A 26,758-nucleotide genomic window follows, 5' to 3' on the forward strand; every position below is an offset into this window, starting at 1 on the left:
TTAGTGTTTTTCTCTCTCATCATAAAAAATTAAAAAATCAAAAAAATATCTTTCCCTTTTTCTCTCTCAAAATTTTGAAAATTAGATTTGACCTTTTCAAAAATTTTTAAAATCTAGTTGTTTTTATGAGTCAAATCAAATTTTCAATTTGAAAATCTTATCTGTTTCAAAATCTTTTTCAATTTTTTTAGTTATTTTCGAAAATTTCAAAAATATTTTTCAAAAATCTTTTTCTTAATTTTACATCATATTTTCGAAAATAACATCACCAATTAATGTTTTGATTCAAAAATTTCAAGTTTGTTACTTACTTGTTAAGAAAGATTCAAACTTCAAGTTCTAGAATCATATCTTGTGATTTCTTGTGAATCAAGTCATTAATTGAGATTTTAAAAATTAAATCTTTTTCAAAAACTAATTTCAATCACATCTTTTCAAAAATATCTTCTTATCTTATCTTTTTCAAAAATATGATTTCAAAATATCTTTTCTAACTTCCTAACTCCTTATCTTCTCAAAATTGATTTTCAAAATTCGTTTCAACTAACTAACTAACTTTTTGTTTGTTTCTTATCTTTTTCAAAACCACCTAACTAACTCTCTCTTATTTTCGAAAATATCTTCCCCCTTTTTCAAAAATTTCTTTTTAATTAACTAATTATTTTTTTGTTTGAATTTTCGAAAAACTACTAACCTTTTTCAAAACTATTTTCGAAAATCACTAACTCTTTTTCAAAAATTATTTTCGAAAATTCCTTCTCTCTCATCCCCTTCTATTTATTTATTTATCTACTAACATCTCTTCCTCACACCACCAAAAATCCGAACCCCACTACAAAAAAAAGAGTTTAAAATGGCATTTATATTATGGCAACTTTAAAGAACTGCCATTATATTCGGATATTATGGCATTTTATGATGTTGCCATAATTAATTTTTTTAAAATGGCATTTTGTTGGTGATTTTGGCGGTTTTCAACCGCCATTATCGAAGCCAGTATTTTAAAAAAAAAAGAGCCAAAAGCCCAAAAGCAAGGAAACCCTAACACTTATCTTATCTGGTGAAAGTGAAACCCGAAAAAGTGAAGCTGCTCCAGCGATCTTCTCAACGGCACTCTCCAGTGACTGCTCCAACGACTGCTCCGATGACGATCTTCTTAGCGGCGTTCTCCGACGATCTTCAGCGGCGTTCTCCAAAACGAAGGTATGACATCTTGCATTTTTCAACGATCTCGACGATCTTCCGGTGACATCTCCTCCAGCGACAGCTTCTCCAGCGGCGATCTCTTTCTGCATTCGCCTCCTGTGACGATATCCTCTAATGACGATCTTCTCCGCGACATCTCCTCCTGACGATCTTCTCCGGCAACACCTCCTCCAGCGGCAATCTCCTTCGACGACATCTCCAGTCGCGATCTTTTCCGGTGATTCCTCCTCCAGCTTCCTCCTTGCCATCTTCTGTGTCTTCTCCGCCAAAATCCTCAGTGCCTCCCTTTAGTTCTAGATCGGCAGGTCAATTTTCTATCTTTCTACATTCTAGGGTTCAAAAGTGCGATTCTCTGCTCTTTGATACTGTGATGAGTCTCTTCTTGAATACGAATATAGTTAAATTGAACAAGAAGTACATTATTTAGATTTTCTTTATTTAACTCGTTGCTGTGTGAATGAATACTTATTATGTTTGATAAATGTGATGTAAATTTTGATAATGACAGTGATTGATGATGGAAACCAAGTGCAGGAGAATAGCTTCATATATGTGAGTACTATTTCTTCTTTTTCCAGCTTCAGTTTATAAATTATAGCTTAAATCTTTCAAATCGGTGCATGCTTGAGGCTGATGGTGATGTGTCTTTGGCTTGATTTTTTTAAAGTGAGGTTCAGTGTGATTTGCGTGTCTGTTTCTTTTTTTAGGTGTTAAAGTTAGGAAGCAAGTTGTGTTAGATGGTCCGGTTAGCTGTGGAAAGAGCATTACACTTACAATACACTGCAAAATGAGAGGTTTGTTTAGTCTAGTACCAGAACATTTGAGGCCACTTAATGCATAATTTTTTTATCACAAGAAAGAAAATAATAGTCAATTTTGAATTCTGTTCAATGATTGAGAGATTTTCATGCAGATTTGAGTTTCATGACTGATGGTAACACGGAATATTGCCTGTAGGATCCAGTCAAGTCTTCATTTTGTGAAGCAGATGAAAATGTTAGATTCTATATTGGAACTCCAAGAGGTGTGTTTCTTGACTTGGAACTTACATATGAAAGATAAAAAAGAATACAACTTTAGATTCTATATTGGCTTTCAATTCATCATGCTCATAAATTTTCACTTGTGTGTGTCATCATGCCTCCTCTGGTTTTCTTTTTTTGCTTCCAACAATGCTGAAAAAGACAAAAAGAGACTCCATCAACAAGTGTGTATTTATAGTTTCATGAATTGATGATCAGTGACTTTATTTATGTATACAAAAATAGATCCTATAACTAGATCTAATAATAATTATTAAGAATACACTATTTTATAAGATTTCAATTTTATTTTAATTATTAGAATATTGAGTGTGACTGATTTTATGTATAAAAAATGGATCCCCTATATATACCTAGATCAAATAAACTATTTTAGAAGATTACAAATTTTATTTTAATTATTAGAATATTGAGAGTAATAATAAGTAATTCAATTCTAAAATCCAAATTAAAAATCTAGCTAGAGGTTATCCCATATTTTTTTTCAATTTGGTGCATTATTAAGATTCTTAGCTCTTTTTTTCATGTATATATAATTGAAAAGTTTTAGTATTTTGAATTTTTCTCACAACATTGTGATACAATCTTCATGCATGTTTATTTGGCTGATTCTGTTCATTATTGTATTGTATCTTGTAGAATAGCATCTTTCAGAGACAAGTCAATCAACAAATGGCAGAGGATGACACAAGTGACAACTGGTGCTGCTGCCATTAAAGGCAAATTGCATGCGTTTAATCAGGTTAGGTTCTGAAAGTGGACTGAGGATTTTGATAAAATAGATTCATAATAAAATAGAATTGTTTAATTACAACATAAGTTTGCACTTTGATTTACATTTATGTTTGATTGTAGTTGGGTACATACTTTGGTTCTTTCAAATTCTTGATCTATTGCTCAACTTTGTTCTTCTTTCATTTTATTTATTTATTTTTTGGTTTCCATTCTGCAGAGCATGATAGAATCGAAGCCAACGAAGCATTGAATTCTAAGGTTAGCAACGTTATTGTAAATCTCTGAGTTCCATTTGAGTTATTGGGCAGATTTTGAGTTATCACTATAAGAAAGTGTTTGATGATAGCATTACCGAGTGGGATAATGAAGAGATATTTTAGTGTATGGTTTGTTTGGAAGACATTAAACTTGTTACGGCATCAAGAAGGAATTGGCTTTTAATGTTGTTATTGTTTAATAATTTTCTTCTACTCCTTTGATAGCTGATTATTGGGTGTTAGTTAATGCTAGTAATATATACCCTTTGATAAAACTGTTGAGTGATTATATTGATTTTAATGAATGTGTTGGTGATAATTTTTCATGTGAAATAAGCTTTAGATCTTCTTCAACGCTTGTTGCTAGCTACTTTACTTTGAAAGTTTCAAGTTTTAATATTTTCAAGTTTGAAACTAATCTTGACATTTGCACACAGGTCTCATCTGCTTCTCTAATATATCCTATTTACTCTTCCTAGGTTGGGCCTTTGACATTCTCGGTTGGGGATTCTCCGATCTAGGTTTGTTTTTGTTACTTACACTTCCTATTTTATGTTTGTTCCTCTCCCTGATTTTTCATTTTAATGATTCTCAATTTATCTTCTTTTTTTCAGCAGAAAAACTTACTTCATGTGATGTGGTATCAAAGCACGAACACTTCTATCAGGTGCTTAATAAACTATGTAAATTTGAGTAAGACAGTTATTCTATAGGGTCTGACTTGTTCCTCAACCTATATTCTAAAGGAATGTTCGTATTATAAATTACCCATTGGTGGAGACTAAGTTTTATGTTTCCCTAACTTTGTTTGATTCAACTTGATGCAAATTTGATCTTTATCTTTTCTATATCTGTTGTATCAATCTATTAAATAATACCAAATAAAAGCCTTTTCATTTTGTTTGGAGATCCTCTTGATTGAATGTTTCTTATGTGTTTGGTATATGAAAAGTATCATATTATATTTCTTGTCACTAGAAAGGCTTTTATTAGTCTTTGGTGAGGGGATTAATCCTTATCACTAGAAAGCTATGCCTCTTCAACTGCAATGTAAATATAAATTATAGGGAGAATTTTTCTTTGATTCATTGTTACATGTCACATATGTTCCTATTGGTTCTGTTCTAATCTCTTTTAGCCAAGCCAATTAGATGAAGTTTGAGGCTTTTAAAGTGGCACTATAATCTTCTTGTTTTGGTAGGGGAAGGAAAATAAGCACAATAACGTAATTTCCATTATTCATTTTTTTCCAATCATTTACTCTTTCTCACGTTCTGTTCTCCCTCCATTTACCATTGAATGAAAAATTGCAGGTTGTTAAAAATGTTGCTTCTCAATCATTGGAAGTGAAGAAGCACATGTACTATTGACCCTATTGATCAATAGTCCTATTGACCCTAGAAAAATGTCCTATTGACCCTCAAGTAATTATACCCCAGTTCATGAGATGTAGTATTATAGAATGTTAAATTTTGTTAGATAATGAATTGTTGTTATGAGGCCATCATTCTCTTGCTTTTTCTGTTTCATTCTTTAGGCATCCAAATGAAGAATAGCTATCAATTAATTGTTTCCAGAAGGACCTGGGGGACACAAATCCATTGGTCCGGGCATGGGCACTTCGTGCCATGGCAGGAATTCAAATCAAGTGGTCAAAATGATCTTGGACAAGTGGCTAATGACATGAAGTATAAAGCTAAAGATGCTGCCTCGAGGGCTACAGAGTCATTCAAATCTACGGCATCCGGTATTTGCTCGATCTTTGCACTTTCTATTTATGATTCTATTGTGAATTCAACTTTGATGCAATCATCATATTGTGTTACATAGTATACAGTATATATGGTTAAGTCTCTCACACTTAATCCTAGAATGGCCTTTGTCTTGTTTATTTAGGAGCTTCAGAGTATGCATCTCAAAGGGTAGCAGATGCTAGGGAAGCAGTTTCAGGAGCCATGGGGTATGGAAGGGAAAATGCTGGCCAGGCTTATGACGGAGATGGCAAGATCATCAGAATGCCAACAGATAGAGAAACTGATGCAAAAATCATGATGCAATAAGCCATGGGTAATGCTAGAGAAAGAATGGCAGATACCTATGAGAATACTAAGCAGACGATGTCCTCCGCGTCGGACAAGGCTTCAACCATGGCACAAAATGCTAAAGATAACATGGCCGAGTCCATGAGTTACGGAAGAGATAGAGCAGCCAATGCTTATGAGGAGGGTAAGCAGAAAATAAACATGGCTTCAGATATGATGTCAGAAAAATTGTATGATGCCAAGGACTCGATGGGTGGGGCGATGGAATATGCCAAGGACAAAGCAAACAATGCTTATGATGGAACCAGAGAGAGAATGAAGATGGCTTCACAGAGAACCTATGATGTAAAGAATAAAGTAAAAGGAGCAATGGAGTATGGAAGAGATAACGCAGGTGATGCCTATTATGGAGCCAAGGAGCAAATGAACGTGGTTGGAGATAGGGCCTATGATGCTTGAGACAAGATGGGTGGGGCAATGGAATATGGAAGACAAAAAATGGCAGAAACTTTTGACCAAGCTAAGTAAGAAGTTGATCAGGCATACCAGTCAGCAAAGGATACCATGTCCAGGGAGGCCAAGGATCGTTACGAAGCTGCCAAGGAGAAAGTTTCAGATGCCATAGCGAATCTTGGAGCTTCCATGAGGAACACCCAATATCTATGAGGGTATGTTAAGTTCCCTACATACAAATATAAGAATGTGTCTTTCAGTTAGTCTTTTGTCTTTTTCTGCAAAGCTATCGAGTACTATTTTCTTCTTGTAATGTGTTTGTTTTGTTAAGAGATGCAAAAGCACTTGTTAAACTCTTTCCTTATGAAAATGGGAACACAAGTCATGTGTTCTTGTCCTTAATGGTAGGAGATGTATTAGTGTAGATTCACACGGGTTTTGCACTTTGCAGCCCACTATAGGTTATGTATCTAGACTGAGATAATATTGTGCAGTTAGTGTATCCTGACTTTGATTATGTTGTTGGGCCCCTTTATTAACATGCGTGATTTGTCATATTTGTTATAATGAAAGCATAATCATCATATGAATGATGCATGGTGTTATTAGAGGCAATCCCATCTACCAACACTACCAAAGGAAATTTAATTTCTTGCCCGTGCAGGCCAAAAATTTATTTGTTTAATACGGTAAAAACGACGGTTAAAACTACATTTTTAAACGATAAAAAATGTCACTTTCATCCGGTAAAAATGGCGGCTTGTAACTGCCATTTTAAACAACATGAAACGTCTTTTAAACACGGTAAAAATGGCGGTTTTAAACGCCGTTTTAACCAATAAAAATGCCACTGTCAGGGTAAAAATGGCGGTTCAAAATGCCATTTTAACCAACTAAAAATGCCATTTTAATCCAGTAAAAATGGCGGTTTCAAAGCCATTTTAACCAACAAAACACTACTCTGTTAGGGTAAAAACGGCGGTTCATAAACGCCATTTTAACCAACCAAAAATGCCATTTTACCCTGGAAATAACGACGGTTTGAACCGCCGTTTTAACCAACCAAAAAAACCGCCGTTTTATTTGGAAATAATGGCGGTTCGAACCACCGTTTTAACCTATCCAAAAACCGCCGTTTTAACCCAGGAAATTGTGGCGGTTTTCTGAAAACCGCCGTAATAACCAGAATGGCGCCCAGAATTACGTCACTTCCTAAAACCGCCGTTCTTGGTAATAATGGCGGTTCAAACCGCCGTAAATACCCAAAAACACCGCCGTTTTAACCAGAATTTTTTGTAGTGCCCTCTCTCTATCTGTGTTCGAATTTTTCTTCTTCTTCTTTTTCTACTAACAATAAGGAACCTCTTTACTGTGACATAAAGGATTCCTCTTCTTTTCTTTTTCTCTTCTCTTTCTTATGAGCAGGGACAGAGAAAAAGGCATTCTTGTTGAAGCTGATCCAGAACCTGAAAGGACTCTGAAAAGAAAACTAAGAGAAGCTAAATTACAACAATCCAGAGACAACCTTATTGAAAATTTCGAACAAGTAAAGGAGATGGTAGCCGAAAATAATAATAATGCAAGGAGGATGCTTGGTGACTTTACTGCACCTAATTCCAATTTACATGGAAGAAGCATCTCCATTCCTGCCATTGGAGCAAACAACTTTGAGCTGAAACCTCAATTAGTTTCTCTGATGCAGCAGAACTGCAAGTTTCATGGACTTCCATCTGAAGATCCTTTTCAGTTCTTAACTGAATTCTTGCAGATATGTGATACTGTTAAGACTAATGGAGTAGATCCTAAAGTCTAAAAACTCATGCTTTTCCCTTTTGCTGTAAGAGACAGAGCTAGAATATGGTTGGACTCTCAACCCAAAGACAGCCTGAACTCTTGGGATAAGCTGGTCACGACTTTCTTAGCCAAGTTCTTTCCTCCTCAAAAGCTGAGCAAGCTTAGAGTGGATGTTCAAACCTTCAAACAGAAAGAAGGTGAATCCCTCTATGAAGCTTGGGAAATATACAAGCAGCTGACCAAAAAGTGTCCTTCTGACATGCTTTCAGAGTGGACCATCCTGGATATATTCTATGATGGTTTATCTGAGCTATCAAAGATGTCATTGGATACCTCTGCAGGTGGATCCATTCACCTAAAGAAAACGCCTGCAGAAGCTCAAGAACTCATTGACATGGTTGCTAACAACCAGTTCATGTACACTTCTGAGAGGAATCCTATGAGTAATGGGACGCCTATGAAGAAGGGAGTTCTTGAAGTTGATACTCTGAATGCCATATTGGCTCAGAACAAAATATTGACTCAGCAAGTCAATATGATTTCTCAGAGTCTGAATGGAATTCAAGCTGCATCCAACAGTGCTCAAGAGGCTTCTTATGTAGAAGAAGCTTATGATCCTGAGAACCCTGCAATAGCAGAGGTGAATTACTTAGGTGAACCTTATGGAAAAACCTATAACTCATCATGGAGAAATCATCCAAATTTCTCATGGAAGGATCAAAGGCCTCAACAAGGCTTTAATAATGGTGGAAGAAATAGGTTTAGCAATAGCAAGCCTTTTCCATCATCCATTCAGCAACAGACAGAGAACTCTGAACAAAATACTTTTAATTTAGCAAACTTAGTCTCTGATCTATCCAAGGTCACTGCAAGTTTCATGAATGAAACAAGGTCTTCCATTAGAAATTTGGAAGTACAAGTGGGCCAGCTGAGTAAAAGGATCACTGAAATCCCTTCTAGTACTCTCCCAAGCAATACAAAAGAGAATCCAAAAGGAGAGTGCAAGGCCATTGACATAACCAAAATGGCCGAACCCAATGAGGGAGAGGAGGACGTGAATCCCAAGGAGGAAGACCTCCTGGGACGTCCAGTGATCAATAAGGAGCTTCCCTCTGAGGAACCAAAGGACTCTGAGGCTCACCTAGAGACCATAGAGATTCCATTGAACCTCCTTATGCCATTCATGAGCTCTGATGAGTATTCCTCTTCTGAAGAGAATGAGGATGTTACCGAAGAGCAAACTGCCAAGTTTCTTGGTGCAATCATGAAGCTGAATGCTAAATTATTTGGTATTGAAACTTGGGAAGATGAACCTCCCTTGTTCATCAATGAACTAAGTGATCTGGATCAACTGACATTGCCTCAGAAGAGACAGGATCCTGGAAAGTTCATAATACCTTGTACCATAGGCACCATGATCTTTAAGGCTCTGTGTGACCTTGGTTCAGGAATAAACCTCATGCCCCTCTCTGTAATAGAGAAACTGGGAATCTATGGGGTGCAAGCTGCTAGAATCTCATTAGAGATGGCAGACAACTCAAGAAAACAGGCTTATGGACAAGTAGAGGACGTGTTAGTAAAGGTTGAAGGCCTTTACATCCCTGCTGATTTCATAGTCCTGGATACTGGAAAGGAAGAGGATGAATCCATCATCCTAGGAAGACCTTTCCTCGCCACATCAAGAGCTGTGATTGATGTGGACAGAGGAGAATTAATCCTTCAATTGAATGAGGACAACCTTGTGTTTACAACTCAAGGATCTCTCTCTGCATCCATGGAGAGGAAGCATAAAAAGCTTCTCTCAACGTAGAGTCAAACAAAGCCCCCACAGTCAAACTCTAAGTTTGGTGTTGAACTCCCATATCCAAACTCTAAGTTTGGTGTTGGAGAGTCTCAACAATGCTCTGAACATCTGTGAGGCTCCATGAGAGCCCACTGTCAAGCTATTGACATTAAAGAAGCGCTTGTTGGGAGGCAACCCAATTTTTATTTATCTAACTATATTTTTCTTAGTTATATGTCTTTATAGGTTCATGATCATGTGGAGTCACAAAATAAACAAAAAAATCAAAAACAGAATAAAAAACAGCAGAAGAAAAATCACACCCTAGAGGAGCATCTGTCTGGCGTTCAACGCCAGAACAGAGCATGGTTCTGGTGCTGAACGCCCAAAATGGGCAGTGTCTGGGCGCTGAACGCCCAGAACAGGCATGGTTCTGGCGTTCAACGCCAGAAATGGCCAACAAATGGGCGTTGAACGCCAAAATGGGCACCAACCTGGCGCTGAACGCCCAGAGTTGTGTGCAAGGGCATTTTGCATGCCTAAATTGGTGCAGGGATGTAAATGCCTTGACACCTCAGGATCTGTGGACCCCACAGGATCATCTCAGGATCCGTGGACCCCACAAGATCCCTACCTACCTCCACTCACTTCTTCTCACCTCTCTTTCACATAATCCCATAAACACTCTTTCCCAAAAACCCTTCACCAATCACCTCAATCTCTCTTCCCCATCACCTCTTCACCACTCACATCCATCCACTCTTCCCCATAAACCTACCTCATAAACTCCACCTACCTTCAAAATTCAAAACCAATTTCCCACCCAAACCCACCCTAAATGGCCGAACCTTAACCCTCCTCCCTCCCCTATATATAGCCCTCCATTCTTCCTCATTTTCACACAACACAACCCTCTCCTTTCTACTTGGCCGAAACACACTTCACCCCTCTTCTCCATATTTTCTTCTTCTTCTTCCTCTATTCTTTCTTTTCTTGCTTGAGGGCGAGCAATATTCTAAGTTTGGTGTGGTAAAAGCATAAGCTTTTTGTTTTTCCATTACCATTGATGGCACCTAAGACCGGAGAATCCTCTAGAAAGGGGAAAGGGAAGACAAAAGCTTCCACCTCTGAGTCATGGGAGATGGAAAGGTTCATCTCCAAAGCCCATCAAGACCACTTCTATGATGTTGTGGCCAAGAAGAAGGTGATCCCCAAGGTCCCTTTCAAACTCAAAAGAAATGAGTATCCGGAGATCCGACATGAAATTCAAAGAAGAGGTTGGGAAGTTCTAACAAATCCCATCCAACAAGTCGGCATCCTAATGGTTCAAGAGTTCTATGCCAATGCATGGATCACCAAGAACCATGATCAAAGTAAGAACCCGGATCCAAAGAACTACGTTACAATGGTTCGAGGGAAATACTTAGATTTTAGTCCGGAGAATGTGAGGTTGGCGTTTAACTTGCCCATGATGCAAGGAGATGAACGCCCCTACACTAGAAGGGTCAACTTTAATCAAAGGTTGGACCAAGTCCTTATGGACATATGTTTGGAAGGAGCTCAATGGAAGATTGACTCCAAAGGCAAGCCGGTTCAACTAAGAAGATTGGACCTCAAGCCTGTGGCTAGAGGATGGTTGGAGTTCATTCAATGCTCAATCATTCCCACTAGCAACCGATCTGAAGTTACCGTGGATCGGGCCATCATGATTCATAGCATCATGATTGGAGAGGAAATAGAAGTTCATGAAATCATCTCTAATGAACTCTACAAAATAGCCGAAAAGTCATCCCCCATGGCAAAGCTAGCTTTTCCTCATCTTATCTGCCATCTATGTTACTCAGCTGAAGCTTTCATAGAAGGAGACACTCCTATTAAGGAAGAGAAGCCCATCACTAAGAAAAAGATGGAGCAAGCAAGAGAGCCCATTCATGGAGCTCAAGAGGCGCAGGAAGCTCATCACCATGAGATCCCGGAGATGCCTCAAATGCATTTTCCTCCACAAAACTATTGGGAGCAAATCAACACCTTCCTAGGAGAATTAAGTGCCAACATGGGACAATTAAGGGTGGAACATCAAGAGCACTCCATCATGCTCCATGAAATAAGAGAAGATCAAAAAGCAATGAGGGATGAGCAACAAAGACAAGGAAGAGACATAGAAGAGCTCAAGGACATAATTGGTTCCTCAAGAAGGAAATGCCACCATCACTAAGGTGGATTCATTCCTTGTTCTTATTTCTTCTGCTTTTTGTTTTCTATGTTATGCGCTTATCTATGTTTGTGTCTTCATTACATGATCATTAGTAGTTAGTAACTTTGTCTTAAAGTTATGAATGTCCTATGAATTCATCACCTCTCTTAAATGAAAAATGTTTTAATTCAAAAGAACAAGAAGTACATGAGTTTTGAATTTATCCTTAAACTTAGCTTAATTATATTGATGTGGTGACAATGCTTCTTGTTTTCTGAATGTATGCTTGAACAGTGCATATGTCTTTTGAAGTTGTTGTTTAAGAATGTTAAATATGTTGGCTCTTGAAAGAATGATGATTAGGAGACATGTTATCTGATAATCTGAAAAATCATAAAAATGATTCTTGAAGCAAAAAAAAGCAGCAAAGAACAAAGCTTGCGGAAAAAAAAAATGGGCGAAAAAAAAAGAAAGAAAAAGCAAGCAGAAAAAGCCAATAACCCTTAAAACCAAAAGGCAAGGGCAAATAAAAAGGATCCCAAGGCTTTGAGCATCAGTGGATAGGAGGGCCTAAAGGAATAAAATCCTGGCCTAAGTGGCTAAACCAAGCTGTCCCTAACCATGTGCTTGTGGCGTGTAGGTGTCAAGTGAAAACTTGAGACTGAGCGGTTAAAGTCAAGGTCCAAAGCAAAAAAAGAGTGTGCTTAAGAACCCTGGACACCTCTAATTGGGGACTTTAGCAAAGCTGAGTCACAATCTGAAAAGGTTCACCCAATTACGTGTCTGTGGCATTTATGTATCCGGTGGTAATACTGGAAAATAAAGTGCTTAGGGCCACGGCCAAGACTCATAAAGAAGCTGTGTTCAAGAATCATCATACTGAACTAGGAGAATCAATAACACTATCTGAACTCTGAGTTCCTATAGATGCCAATCATTCTGAACTTCAATGGATAAAGTGAGATGCCAAAACTATTCAAGAGGCAAAAAGCTATAAGTCCCGCTCATATGATTGAAGCTCTGTTTCATTGATAGTTTGGAATTTACAGTATATTCTCTTCTTTTTATCCTATTTGATTTTCAGTTGCTTGGGGACAAGCAACAATTTAAGTTTGGTGTTGTGATGAGCAGATAATTTATACGCTTTTTGGCATTGTTTTTAGTATGTTTTTAGTAGAATCTAGTTACTTTTAGGGATGTTTTCATTAGTTTTTATGTTAAATTCACATTTCTGGACTTTACTATGAGTTTGTGTGTTTTTCTGTGATTTCAGGTATTTTCTGGCTGAAATTGAGGGACTTGAGCAGAAATCAGATTCAGAGGTTGAAGAAGGACTGCTGATGCTGTTGGATTCTGACCTCCCTGCACTTAAAGTGGATTTTCTGGAGCTACAGAACTCGAAATGGCGCGCTTCCAATTGCATTGGAAAGTAGACATCCACGACTTTCCAGCAATATATAATAGTCTATACTTTGGCCAAGAATAGATGACGCAAACTGGCGTTCAACGCCAGCTCTCTGCCCAATTCTGGTGTCCAGCGCCAGAAAAGGATCAAAAACCAGAGTTGAACGCCAGAAATGGATCAAAACCTGGCGTTCAACTCCACAAATGGCCTCTGCACATGAAAAGTTAAAGCTCAGCCCAAGCACACACTAAGTGGGCCCCGGAAGTGGATTTATGCATCAATTACTTACTTCTGTAAACCCTAGTAGCTAGTTTATTATAAATAGGACCTCTTACTATTGTATTAGACATCTTTGGATTATCTTTTGATCCTGAGTTATATCTCTGGACGCCTGGTTCTTAGATCAGGAGGGCTGGCCATTCGGCCATGCCTGGACCTTTCACTTATGTATTTTTAACGGTAGAGTTTCTACACTCCATAGATTAAGGTGTGGAGCTCTGCTGTTCCTCAAGGATTAATGCAAAGTACTACTGTTTTCTATTCAATTCATCTTATTTTGCTTCTAAGATATTCATTCGCACTTCAACCTGAATGTGATGAACGTGACAATCATCATCATTCCCTATGAACGCGTGCCTGACAACCACTTCCGTTCTACATTAGAATTGAATGAGTATCTCTTAGATTTCTTAATCGGAATCTTCGTGGTGTAAGCTAGAATGATGGCGGCATTCAAGAGAATCCGGAAGGTCTAAACCTTGTCTGTGGTATTCCGAGTAGGATTCAATGATTGAATGACTGTGACGAGCTTCAAACTCGCGATTGCGGGGCGTAGTGACAGACGCAAAAGGATAGTAAATCCTATTCCAGCAGGATCGAGAACCGACAGATGAATAGCGTGCCGTGACAGGGTGCGTTGACCATTTTCACTGAGAGGATAAGATGAAGTCATTGACAAGGGTGATGCCTCTAGATGATTAGCCGTGCCATGACAGGGCATTTGGATCATTTTCCCGAGAGAAGACCGAAAGTAGCCATTGACAATGGTGATGTATCACATAAAGCCAGCCATGGAAAGGAGTAAGACTGATTGGATGAAGACAGCAGGAAAGCAGAGGTTCAGAGGAACGAAAGCATCTCTATTCGCTTATCTGAAATTCTCACCAATGATTTACATAGGTATTTTTATCCCTATTTTATTAATTATTTTCGAAAACTCCATTACTATTTTAATATCCGCCTGACTGAGATTTACAAGGTGATCATAGCTTGCTTCATACCAACAATCTCCGTGGGATTCGACCCTTACTCACGTAAGGTATTACTTGGACGACCCAGTGCACTTGCTGGTTAGTTGTGCGAAGTTGTGAACCATGGTATTGGCATCATATTTTTGGCGCCATTACCAGGGAAAGAAAGAGCGATGAATTTTACATAATTAAAGTGTAATCACAATTTCTGCGCACCAGTTATTTACTGCATACATAAATAAAACGCACAAAGACATAAAAAAGCTTACATAAAAAGTTACATATAAAGGTCCATAAAAAGTTACATAAAAAGTTACATAAAAAGTCTTAATCATGATTGATCCCCGGCGGAGCTTGGACCTGCGCGCTGCGGACATCGACTCTGGCTATGTCCCTCCCGTCCACATATAGTACACCGGCGAAGACGACGCATGTCCCGCGAATCCATCTCATTCAAGTAGCGGGTTGACTTGGGTCTTCCTTTCGTCGCGCGCCTCAATGTCCAATTCGCGATCACCTTCGCTCCTTCATACGGAGCCCACGTAGATGGGTCACCCATTGGGACAAATTCGCCTCTGTAGACCTTGCAAATTTCGGACATCTTGTACACGTCATGCACATATTTTTGCCAATCAAGACGTTGGTTGGCGCAACATGCAAGGACGTGGCGACATGGGAGTCGCTCGACCTGGAAATGACCATAATCTCAGTGTCGTTGCGCGAGATTAACGGTGTGAATGGAACCATCTTGCATTTCGTGAACCTCAAACATCTTGTTGCGCCTGTCAAACATATTGACCACAATGTTGCCTGCACGTCGAAAACTTTCTTAGACTCTTTTGGTGGCAAATTCTGAATATGTGAATCCGTTGTGGACACGCTCATGAGCCTCGGCGCTCTTCCGAGTGAACAATTCGTTCAGCCGATAGAAAGTAGACCTAACAATGGCAGTCACAGGAAGGTTGCGTGCACCCTTAAGGACAGAATTTATGCACTCTACCAAGTTTGTCGTCATATGTCCTCAATGATGACCCCCGTCGAATGCCAACACCCATCTCTGAACACCGATCTCATCACACCACTGCGTATACGCCTCACCCCGCTCTCTCAGCCTTTGGTAGTTTTTGTTGTACTCTTGCTCCGTCCTAGAATATCCTGTTGGAGAAACCATTTAATCATAAGCAAGTTCCACGAAATTAATACGAACAGAACCATAACAACGAAATCAAATACATGTGTTAACCACGAGTTTATGCAAATACGGAGGCTTGAACCTTCTTAAGAAGTTGGAACCGATGTGCCTGATGCAGTACATGTGCCACGCTCTTGGCGGTGACCATGCACCGTTGCTGCGAGCTATTGCTGCGTCGATGGAGTTATGGCGGTCAGAAATAATGCCGACACCATCGATGGTAACAACATATCTCCGCATGTTGCTTAGGAAAAACTCCTACGCGTCTGCCGTCTCACCCTCGACTATTGCAAACGCAATAGGCACAATGTTTTGGTTCCCATCCTGTGCAACGGCAACTAGAAGCGCACCTTTATATTTTCCGTACAGGTGTGTGCCATCAACCTGCACCAGTGGCTTGAAGTATCGGAATGCTACTATACACGGATAGAAGCTCCAAAAAACGCAATGAAGAACTCTTACACCTTGAACCTCCTCACTCTCACGGTAAACAGGGAGCGTCTTTATTTGAACACGAGACTTTGGCATCTTTGCAGTCATTGCTTTTAACCAAACTGGCAGAGTCTGGTAAAAAACTTCCCAACCACCAAAAACTTTTGCGACAGATTTCTGCTTTGCTAACCAAGCCTTGCGGTAACTGATAGTGTAGTTGAACCTTGACTGAACTTCTGCAATAATAGACTTCACCTTTATCGACGGATCTGCTTCGACCAACAGCCTAATGGCATCTGCAATTGTGTCTGAGTCCAACTTGGCATGATCTTGCGAGATCATTCCCATGGTGCACGTGTTGTTTGCCATTGTATCTCCTGATCTCCCAACAAGCTTTCTTTCGAATCAAGCTAGCTCGGATAAGCCAATCGCACCCGGCACCATAACCCTTGCATTTCGCATAGAATGTTTGCGGCTCAGACTCAAACACAGTGTAATCAACTCCTCTAGAGATAGTGTAGCTTTTGATTGCAGATATCACCGACTCTCTAGAGCCAAATTCCATTCCGACACTGAATTCACCATCTTCGGCCGCAACGTTGCCTTCACCTACGACAAGTGCACCACCATCAGTCAGACAAGGCAAATAAAATGGACACTAGTGGTAACGTGAATTAATAGCCATAATATAACATACCCATATTCGCATACTCAAGAAATTCTGGGGCATGCATGGCTTCGAGATCCAGAGTCCGCATAAAAGACGGAACACCAAACGGCTGCTGGCTTATAACAGCATGCGCTTTATTTGGCACCGCCGGATTGCCTGCCAAATCTCCATCATCGTTTTCGTCATCGACTTCATAGTTGGCTTCGAACTCCTCTTCACTGTCGTCGTTATCTTCTTCCCAGCCTATATCCCCAAACTCGTTAACGTTGACCTCCTCGTTAAACTCGTCCACCCCCGTATGCTGTTCAAACTCAACGTACAGCTCTATTAGCGGCACCTGAAATCGGGTTTGTTGATAAATACAGAACATCTGCTGCATGCTTGCATCATCAGTGATGGCCATTATTTGAAATTGTATCAGCCCACCAAATACTTGTACAGCACTCCTATACAAAATATTGCTCACCCTTTTCGAAATGTGACTTGGTATGTTGACACAAAGACCATTTTGCAACTCTACAAAACTCGTGGTGTATGGAATAGCAAATAAAAACGGACATTCACAAACAAAAGTCACTCCTTCGTGTGTGTTCGGTATAACCTCACCGTTATAATACACTCGTATATTTGCAATACCTTTCATAATCTCACTTTTTTTACCCTTCTAATACCCAAAAAATCTCACAATTATGGGATGCATGAATGAATGAAAGGTGAAAGGGAGTACAAGTGAGGGATTTAGGAATGAGGTACGAGTTAGATATAGCTGAGTTAGCAATTTATATGCAAGGCTCTTCATTAAAATATTATTTTACATATAAAATGCAAGCTGCGTTTTACGGACTTCAAAAAAATTTTTTTCAGCCCAAATAAAACGTAACATGCGATTTACTCTGCCCAAAAAAAAATTTGAGCCCATCAGTCTGACAAACGCATCCTGCGTTTTAAGTTAAAAAAAAATTTTGATGCCCATCTGACAAATGCAACATGCGTTTGTTGTGCCTCCATGCAAAAAACGCAACTTACGTTTTTCCTTAGCTTCGAAAAAAAAAAAAAAACTAGTTGTAGAAAATAAAAGACGCAACATGCGTTTGTTGTCTGGCCCATAGCAGTGCAAAAATTAGTGAAACACCCATTTCAATGCACATCACTAAACCCTTTTCCATATCAAAATCAATCAGCCTTTAAAGACCGTATGAGAATATGTTAAGTTAATGGATGTGCTAAACTTCATACAGAATAGTGTTTTATTGGAGAATTTGCTTCAATATTTTTTATGATTGCAATTGATGCATGAGTTAGCTGTTGTTTTTTTTTCCTGAAGCAGTAAATTTTTTTACGTGATACAGAAAACACATACATAGATACATTATGCTGTGTGGATTATTTATGCCACCATCTATGACTTTGAAATGTTCAAAAAAAAGTAAATTATATTTAGACCAATTGATGTTTATGCTATAGAGGCTCCTATTTTTCAATCAAGTCCAAACAAAAGATGCTTGGTAATTTTATAACTCATTTAACTTGTACAAGACCTACATTACATTCTACCAGGGGCTTTGATCCTTCAATCTGCAATGATGATGATTCTTGACGACGGAGGAGAAAAGCACAGGATCAACTACTGCGCATGGAACTCCTTCGAAGTATGCCGCTGCTGGCTTGGAAACAGGGTGTTAGATAGGACCTTCTAGTTCTGCCATTGCTAGTTGCGGATGGTGGTGTGCTGACTTTATGATTGGGAGAGAGATGCTTGCTTTAAGCGGCGCCGCTCTTTCTCTAACGTCTTCGTGCTCTCTCTCTAATGTTAATTGCAATTTGTTTGAGCAATTGCAGTTTACTGTTTATCTCAATAAAAAAAACAATTCCGTTATGTTACCAACAACATTTCTGTCAACTCTTATTTATAATTGTGTTTAATAGAAGTGTCTTTGTGGATGTGTCTAATAAAAATGTCTTTTTTATGATTGTGTTTAATAAAAATATATATCTTTATAGATATATTTTTTGAATGTGTCTCTTTATATATGTTTAAAATATAATAATTAATTATTATTGACAATAAATTGACAGATAATATGCTAGTATCCTATACTTCTCCATAAAAAAATGAGCCTAATCCTAACTTAGTATATTTTTATATTATACCCAAAATTTTAAAAAATTCATAATGTGTCCTAGTCCTTTAAAAATCTTAAAATTCTTTCACTATACTAGAAGCTTCCTTAGTTCATATAAGGATTTTAAAAAACACAAAATGATATTGATATATAGTAAATTAGGGTGATAAATATTTATTTTTTATATATTTATTCATAAATTATTTTTTATCTTTTATAAATAATCAAATTAGTTATATATTTTTACAATATCTTTCAATAATAGATTATTTAAAATAATCTAATCAATTTGTTTTATTGACCCATTTACATTTATGTATGTAACTATTTTATGCAAAAATAAAAAATGTTACTTATATAAAAAAATATATAATTGATGTTCATAAAGATTTGATCTTATTTCTGTAAAAAGATTTGATTATTTTATTGCAATAGATTTGATTATTTTGCTATCTGAGATATTGTTTTAGTAATTGATTATTTTATTTAAAAAAAAGTGAAACATATATAAATATATATATAACTGCATGATAATGAAGTTGATTATTAATTTTTAATCTAATAAAATATTTCTTTTGTAGATATATGTCATAAAATAAGCTGTGTGTTGTATTTGTTTGTGGTAAATTCTATGGTGTAGAATATAATTTTTTTTTCTACACATATAGAACTTAGGTGGAAGTTTTTAAAAATGGACACCTATTGTACTGCACTCTATCTCAAATGAATAATGCTAAGGACAAAAAAAAAAAAAAAACAATGAGAACTTGTCTTATTTAGCATTCATTAATTGTCACAACAATTAATGAATGCTAAATAAGGTAAGTTATGACTGTTTTTAACTGATTTTTTTTAGTTACCAAATATTTCCGATCTCAAATCAAGTCTCGTAGTCTCTTGGCTAATTAATAGGATAATTTGCGGTGGTTTGTCTCTTTATATTAAATATTAAATTTAATTAATTTTTTAATAAAAGTGTTAATTAGGTGGGTTAAATTTTTTTGTAGCAGGCCAATTAAAAATTTGGACCATACTTAAATTTGGGCTAAAATAAGTCTTGCTTTTCATCGCTATAATTGATTAATTATTATAGTTTGTTGTTTATAACTTTATCAATTATCCGTAACTAAAAAAAGAAAAAATACCAATAGTCGTTTTTTATTATTTTAGTCAAAGATAAAATAAAATAAAATATTAAAAAAATAAAAATCTAATTTTAAAAAATAATCACAATATGACTTTATTTTTGAATAAAACTTCCCTTCTTGCACTTTTCCTCTTATATTATAAATATTATTTTAGATATTTTTTAAGAAAAATAAAATCATGTGATAGAAAATATTCATTTAGAAATTAAAATAAAATATTTCAACATTTAGTTTTCATAAAAAATAATTATACATACAAGTTTGGTGCGTAAGCATAATAATTATAAGGATTAAAATATAATAAAATAAAAGTATGGTCATACTATTTATTTAAATTGGAATAATTTCAAATTTGTACCAAAATCGGTGTGGCCACTTATGTTTCTCATAAACCAACAAGGAAAAACGAAATTGTATGTTAGTATTTAATTTGATTTCATTGTTCTTTTGGAAATAATGCTCTGTTAATTTATTTATTTTTGTCTTTATTAATTTATTTATGTTAAAAAACCTAAAAAAATTATATCTTATATTTTTTTGGTGAACAGTTATTCTGTATATTAAAGGACTTAAAATGATTATTTTGACCCAAATTAAAGTATGGTCTAATTTTTAATTGGCTTGTTACAAAAAAATCTAACCCACTTAATTAATACTTTCATTAAAAAATTAATCTCAGTTAATATTTAATATAAAAAGATAAATTCCTGCAAACTATTCTATTAATAAGCTAAAAGACTGCAAAACCTAATTAAACATGTAGTGCAGTACAACAGATGTCGATTTTTAAAAATTCCCACATAAATTTTATATTGTAAAAAAAAATTACATTCTTCACCGTAAAATTCACCGTTGTTTATAAATCAGTTGTTTATGTAAATTCTTTTTTCTAACAAATACTTATCATTTCTTATATATTTTTTGTTCTTTGTAATTTTTATATTAATATTTAATTCATATAGTTATGCTCTATATCTTCATATGTATTGTTGTATATACTATAAAAACTATTCATAAATATATTTATTTTTATAAAATTGTAACTTATAAATAATCTTTATTCATTTTATTTTTGTATTTTTCCCTTTTCAAATTATCACTTATTCATATATTTGAAAAGAGTTTAGTTACATATCTAAATATTTTTATTAATTAAATTCAACTAAATTGACCTGAATCTAATAAAAATCGTTTATAGATATACACATAAAATTACATATTTTTTTTCTTTTTGTAAAAAATAGCACCAAAATGTATTAACAATGACATAAAAATTTCTATTAACTTTTGTACAATAGATAAAATATTTTATTTAATATATATCTATTAATTAAAGAATTTAAATTTTATAAAAAATAAAACACACTTATAACAAAAAGATATTAATAAATTTTAAATTTAGTATTTAAATAATAAATCAAGATTAAATTATAAATTATAAATTATAAATTATAAATTATAAATTAAATTTTATTAAATATGAATTATTATTTTTGTTATAGCATTTAAAAAAAGAGATATTAGATCAGGCCGAATATAATATAACATATGACAATTTAACATAGGTTAAATTACACAGTTAGTCCCTAGACTTTCAGTGAAATTGTAAATTGGTCTCTAGAGTTTCAAAGTTTGTAATTAGGTCCCTGAAGAAAATTAAAATTTGTAATTGGGCATATTCACCCATTGAGCATGTGAGTTGCACGTGTAGAAGTTGGAAGGGATAAGTATTGTTTTGGTCCCTCACGTTGAGGGTCGGAATCGAACCCGTCCCCGATCTAATTTTCGATTTAGAATCATCCTTAACGTTTTTTTTTTTGTATTAAAATCGTCCTTTTTAATTTTTATTCCTAAACTACCCTTCCTTTTTAATAAAATTTAAAAAATTAAAAAAAATAAAACACCCCCACCCCCACCCCCGGTCTCCCCTTCCCCCCTCCCCCACCCTCCGGTCTCCCCTTCTCCCCTCCCCCACCCCTCCGGTCTCCCCTCTCCCACCCCTCCGGTCTCCCCTTCCCACCACCATCCACCCCCACCCCACCCCCACCTCACCCCCGGTTTCCCCTCCCCGTCTCCCCTTCCCGCCACCCCCACCCCCCGGTCTCCCCTTCCCCCCTCCCCCACCCTCCGGTCTCTCCTTCCCCCCTCCCCCACCCTCCGGTCTCCCTTTCCCACCAACATCCACCCCTACCCCACCCCCACCCCCCGGTCTTGTAATACCCGGTCTAACCGAAATTAATTAAATAATAAGTTAAATAAGAGCGAATATGGTTGGAAGATTTGGCAATTGGAATTTGATAATTCAAATATGATATTTGGATTCAGTGAATTTTTCCGAGTCGGAAAACATAGTTTTCTGCGTAAAAGCGCGCAGTGGAATTTTGACCGGCAGTACCGGCTGAGATCTGTCTGGTACTACAGTTGAGGAAATTGATTATGGGTAAATAAGATTAATAAATGAGGAACTATAATTAGGGAAGGTAGAAATATTTAAAGTGCAATTTAGAGCGCTAATCTTAAAGGTTTTGGCCCAAAATTGGGCCAATGGGCAAAAATAAGTGAACCGGGCCTAAGTGGGCCCAAGACCCAACATATATAAACATTAGTTATGAGCATTTCAGCTCATTTTGCCCTAAAGAAGGGGTGTTGGGCGCTGAAATTGGGAAGAGAGAAGAGAAGAGAGAAAACCTAACTCTCTTTGATCTTCAAACCACCATAACTTGAGCTACGGAGCTCCGATTGACGAGCCGTTTGCGGCCACGCGTCGCTCTTCTCATCCTCTACAATTCTATCTAAGTTTTGTGGTGAGTATTCCATTCATCTCTGACCAGTTTTCGAAATTTTCTACTGTTACACGTTTTTGGGTAATTAGTGTTGAAATCTTGTGATTTTGGGTGTTTAGGGATACTCCAACATGGATTCTAAGTGGGTTCTATCCCTACTTCATATGGGCTGAGGTAAGAAGTGCTCAAACCCTTGTGACTTGTCATTTTTATGAGCCCTAGTTGATGTATGTATGTGATATTGGTTATGTTAGTGTATTTGGTGATGTTGGTGCACAATTGGGAGATTGGTATTGCTTGAGGAGCTTTGGTGAGGCTTGGAGCTAAGGTTGGTGAAGACTTCCAAAGAAGAGGCTCAATTGGTTTGGCTACAAGAGGTACGGTTTAAGTTTCATTTAAGTACCGTGTGTTGTGATGAGAATTCCTAGGCTAGATGCCCCTAGGATTAAGTTTGGATTGTGTAAATGGTTGGTGCTAATATGCATAGTTGGTATGTAATGTGAATTAATGATTTGGGTTGAGAATTGTGTGGCCTTGTATGCTTGGTGTATTGAGAATTTGATGTACTGGGTAATGAGTATTGATTTGTAGTTTATGCATTTAAATTATGATATTGGGCCGGAGGCCGTGGATTTTGGGCCGGAGGCCGAAAAAAGGTGAGAAAGGTAAGTTGATGTGTGCATTGTATGATGACACAAGTGATTGGATGAATTTCAGATAATGAATATATGAATGATTGGGTTGGTTATTGAATAATAAGGTTTGAGGAGTTGAGGTGTGGGATTTGGTAAATTTGGGTGCAATTATATAGATGAAGTATGTTTGGTTTTGGTTGAGATATATTATATGGTCATATATGTGATTATGATTATTGATGCCTTGATGGTATGATGATGCATTAGAGATATGTTTGTCGTGATATATGCTTGAGGAATGATTAAGGTTGATTTGTGGGTAAAGCCACGTGATAGTGAGTATGATATTGATTATGTATAATGATGGTTGATTGGAAATAGTGTTGTTGAAATTTGGCATGAGAAAGAGTATATGATATGTAAATGTGTTTGAGTTTGAGAAAGTGTCAACGTGCGAGTTGAGGAGGCTTGATGTTGATTTTGGTATATTTTGATTGATTTCAAAGAAAAGGCTGAAATTGGCATGTTTTGATTGATTTTGAAAAGAGTTGAAAATGGCTTGTTTTGAAAATGGCACTTTGTGGTTTTGTATGGAAACATGGTTTTAGGGCATACTTTGACGGGACATAACCTGGACTACAGATCTCTGTTTTCTGCCAAATCTGTTTAGAAATAAAATTGGATCCGGGATGTCCATGCCGTTCGAAGGACGGGTGAAAAACGATTTAAAATGAGAGAGTTATGTCCGTCGGAAGATTGGGGGTTGAATCTGTAAATTCTGCAGCTTTTAACTTAGAAAATTTTTAGCAGAACGACCCTACGCGCGTAGGTGCACCTGGCGCGTGCACGCCGTTCTTCCAGAAAGCACCATCCACGCGTGCTCGTGGTGTGCACGGGCGCGTCGATGCGCTGTACCAAATGCCCAGCTATTTTCCAGAGAGTTGTGCCAGGGTCGTGCCAGTTTTGTGCCTGGGCGCAAGAGCACCCACGCGTACGCGTGGCTGACGCTTGCGCGCCGTTTGGATATTTTTCAACCCGCGCGTTCGCGCGTATGACGCTTGCGCGTCGATGAGTTTTTGGCCATCCACGCGTGCGCGTGGAGTGCGCGTACGCGTGGCCCTGTTTTCATGCCAAAGTTGATTTTTGAGTTTTTAAAGCCAAACCTCATACTTTTAAGCCTCCGATCTCACCCCTTATGTATCAAATCATTATGGTATGCCTAGCAATGAGGAAGGAGCTAGGGGATGTGGTAACTTGCGAGTGAAGCAAAGGAAAAGGTTATGATCAATGATGATCAGATATGATTATATGAGATATGGAGGATGGCGGTGGAAGTACCGTGTATGCCATGAGCCGAAGGGCTATATTTATTAATAAATGGTTGGTTCTTGATTGGACCATGAGCCGGATGGCTGAGTTCTTGCCGGATACGGCGGAGCCATGTTGATAAATTGGCTAGTTCTGGATTGAATTGTGAGCCGGGTGGCTGAGTTATTGCCGAGTTACGGCAAAGCCATTATGGATTATGGCTGAGTATAAAGGCATATATGATAAATTAACGAATATGATAAATGAATAATGATGAAAAATATTGAATGTAAGCATGCTTGTGTTTTCTCTCTGGTTGTAAGGGTGACAGGGCACCGATACCCTCTAATGGCGACAGGGCGCAGATACCCTCTAATGGCGACAGGGCACAGATACCCTCTAATGGTGACAGGGCACATATTCCCTCTAATTATATTAATACGCAACAGAGAGACTGTGCCCGGGTTAGCTACGGGACATGTCGGGTTGGCTTGATAACCGACAGATGATATCATCAGCCATAGGGCAGGCATTCATCATTTGCATATGTTTGAATTGTTTGGGTTTGCCTATTTGTTTTGGATTTCTACATTATATATGCTAAGTTACCTGATTATGTGCTACTTGTTCTACTTGTACCCTAATTGTGTATTACTTGCCTGTATTGCTTGTGTTTGTACAACTGAGAGACCCCTCATGTTGGTGTCGGTGGAGGTTGAGGGCTGTTCTTGATGAGATGAATTGATGATGCGATTGCATGATGATGGTGATCATTAGTTGAGATGATTTGAGCTCCCTGGGTAGACGCAGTGATGTGGTTTCACTAGTTCCAGGGAGGGCATGATATATTGATATAGAATTGCTGAGACAGCACGACTGATGATGGGTTTGTTTATGATTCTGAAATCTGATTCGTGGGAGAGTCAGCGAGTTGGGAGTCATATGAGATGTGATCTAGATTTAGTATCCCCTTACGACAGATGCCTATTTATAGATTAGTGAGAATCTAGGCTGGATACTTGGTGAAAAGGAGTTTAGGATGCTTGGTGAGTTTTTATTGCAGTGCATTGTATTTATTTGGCACTTTTACCGTACTGGGAACCCATGGGCCCGGGGTTCTCATTCCGTATATATCTCTTATTTTTCAGATACAGGTCCAGGTGCTCAGAAGTGAGTTGTGGGTCATCTGAGAGACGGCGAAGATCTTTATTTCCTCTACTTTGTGTTTGATTAGAATCTCTCCACCTATGTTTTGAAAAGATTATATTATGTATTGAACTCTTTTGGAACTTGCCTATAGAGGCTCTTATGTTTCCTTTGGGAGAGATTAGGATATACTGTTGTCATCTACTTTCATACTGTACCCTAGCCGGCCTAAACTTCGCAGGTCGCGACTAGTGGCTATTTACTTATGTTATATATATCTATCTGTTATCTATCTCTTAATCTCCTCTACGCCTTGTCCGTATATCATTTTCGGCTTCACGGTTTATCTTTTGTTGTCGAAACGTGAGTGATACGTCTTTGCGATTTTATTTCTACTCTTTTCAGGCTTCTCGATTAATACACTTTTCGAAATTACCTATATTTATATATTAAAAATCTACCTGAGAGTCGTACCACCGTAATATCATTGACTTATGACTCGAGCATAAGGATTTGAATATTAGGGTGTTACATTATGGTATCAGAGCAGTTCGTCCTCGTGAGCCTGAGGGATGGAACTGCTTATGCTTCAATGCATACTCTGAGTCTGTGCCTGTGCTAGTTAGGGTATCTAACCGATACAACTAGCATGAAGTCCATGAGTGTACTTTTGGTACTTTGAAGCACTATACTTCCGATATTGAGACTGATCAACTTGATATCGATTGTTTGGTGTGTATAGGAACCAGATGGCGCCTCGTGGACCTGGTCGGGGATGTGAGAGAGATTGTACTAGTACTCAGGAACCGGAAATCAACCCGAATAACCCGGTAAACTTTATGGCGGTGTTGGAGAATATGGCTGCTACTATGCAGGCCACTGCGGAGGCTCTTGGGCAACAGATAAACAATAATGGCAATGGCGGAAGTGGAGCTCAGGGCCCGATGACACTGGCAACTTTCTTAAAGGTTAATCCACCTAAGTTCAAGGGAACCACTAATCCGACTGAAGCTGACACCTGGTTTCAGGCCATGGAGCGAGCACTGCAAGCGCAGTTGGTGCCTGAAGAACAGTGTGTTGAATTTGCTACCTATCTGCTCACGGGGGAAGCATCGCATTGGTGGCAAGGGGCCCGACGTCTCCTGCAGCAGGGGAATGA

General features: G+C 37.6%; 2 protein-coding genes across 24 annotated transcripts; one reads left to right on the top strand and one right to left on the bottom strand.

Annotated features, from left to right (window-relative positions):
• The first annotated feature begins 982 nt into the window (after positions 1-982).
• On the top strand, positions 983-6,253 carry LOC112722278 (uncharacterized). Of its 23 annotated transcripts, none has more exons than XM_072207009.1 (11): positions 1,035-1,511; positions 1,715-1,758; positions 1,914-2,000; positions 2,120-2,230; positions 2,889-2,991; positions 3,202-3,242; positions 3,679-3,762; positions 3,859-3,908; positions 4,555-4,665; positions 4,779-4,988; positions 5,138-6,253. In XM_072207009.1, the coding sequence occupies exon 11, from the start codon at positions 5,305-5,307 to the stop codon at positions 5,740-5,742; it is 438 nt and encodes a 145-aa protein (XP_072063110.1). In that variant the 5' UTR covers positions 1,035-1,511; positions 1,715-1,758; positions 1,914-2,000; positions 2,120-2,230; positions 2,889-2,991; positions 3,202-3,242; positions 3,679-3,762; positions 3,859-3,908; positions 4,555-4,665; positions 4,779-4,988; positions 5,138-5,304; the 3' UTR covers positions 5,743-6,253. The 23 variants fall into 23 exon arrangements, with proteins under 23 accessions (XP_072063115.1, XP_072063110.1, XP_072063109.1 ...); XM_072207012.1 differs by having other exon boundaries at positions 1,037-1,511; positions 2,164-2,230; XM_072207015.1 differs by having other exon boundaries at positions 1,041-1,511; positions 3,721-3,762; positions 3,856-3,908.
• A 9,359-nt stretch (positions 6,254-15,612) lies between these two features.
• LOC112721530 (uncharacterized) lies at positions 15,613-16,155 on the bottom strand. The gene has a single exon (XM_025772584.1). It carries the CDS (start codon positions 16,153-16,155, stop codon positions 15,613-15,615), a length of 543 nt encoding a protein of 180 aa, XP_025628369.1.
• Between the last annotated feature and the right edge of the window lie 10,603 nt (positions 16,156-26,758).

This window comes from Arachis hypogaea, chromosome 11 (assembly GCF_003086295.3).
Source record: "Arachis hypogaea cultivar Tifrunner chromosome 11, arahy.Tifrunner.gnm2.J5K5, whole genome shotgun sequence".
NCBI classification, from domain to species: domain Eukaryota; kingdom Viridiplantae; phylum Streptophyta; class Magnoliopsida; order Fabales; family Fabaceae; genus Arachis; species Arachis hypogaea.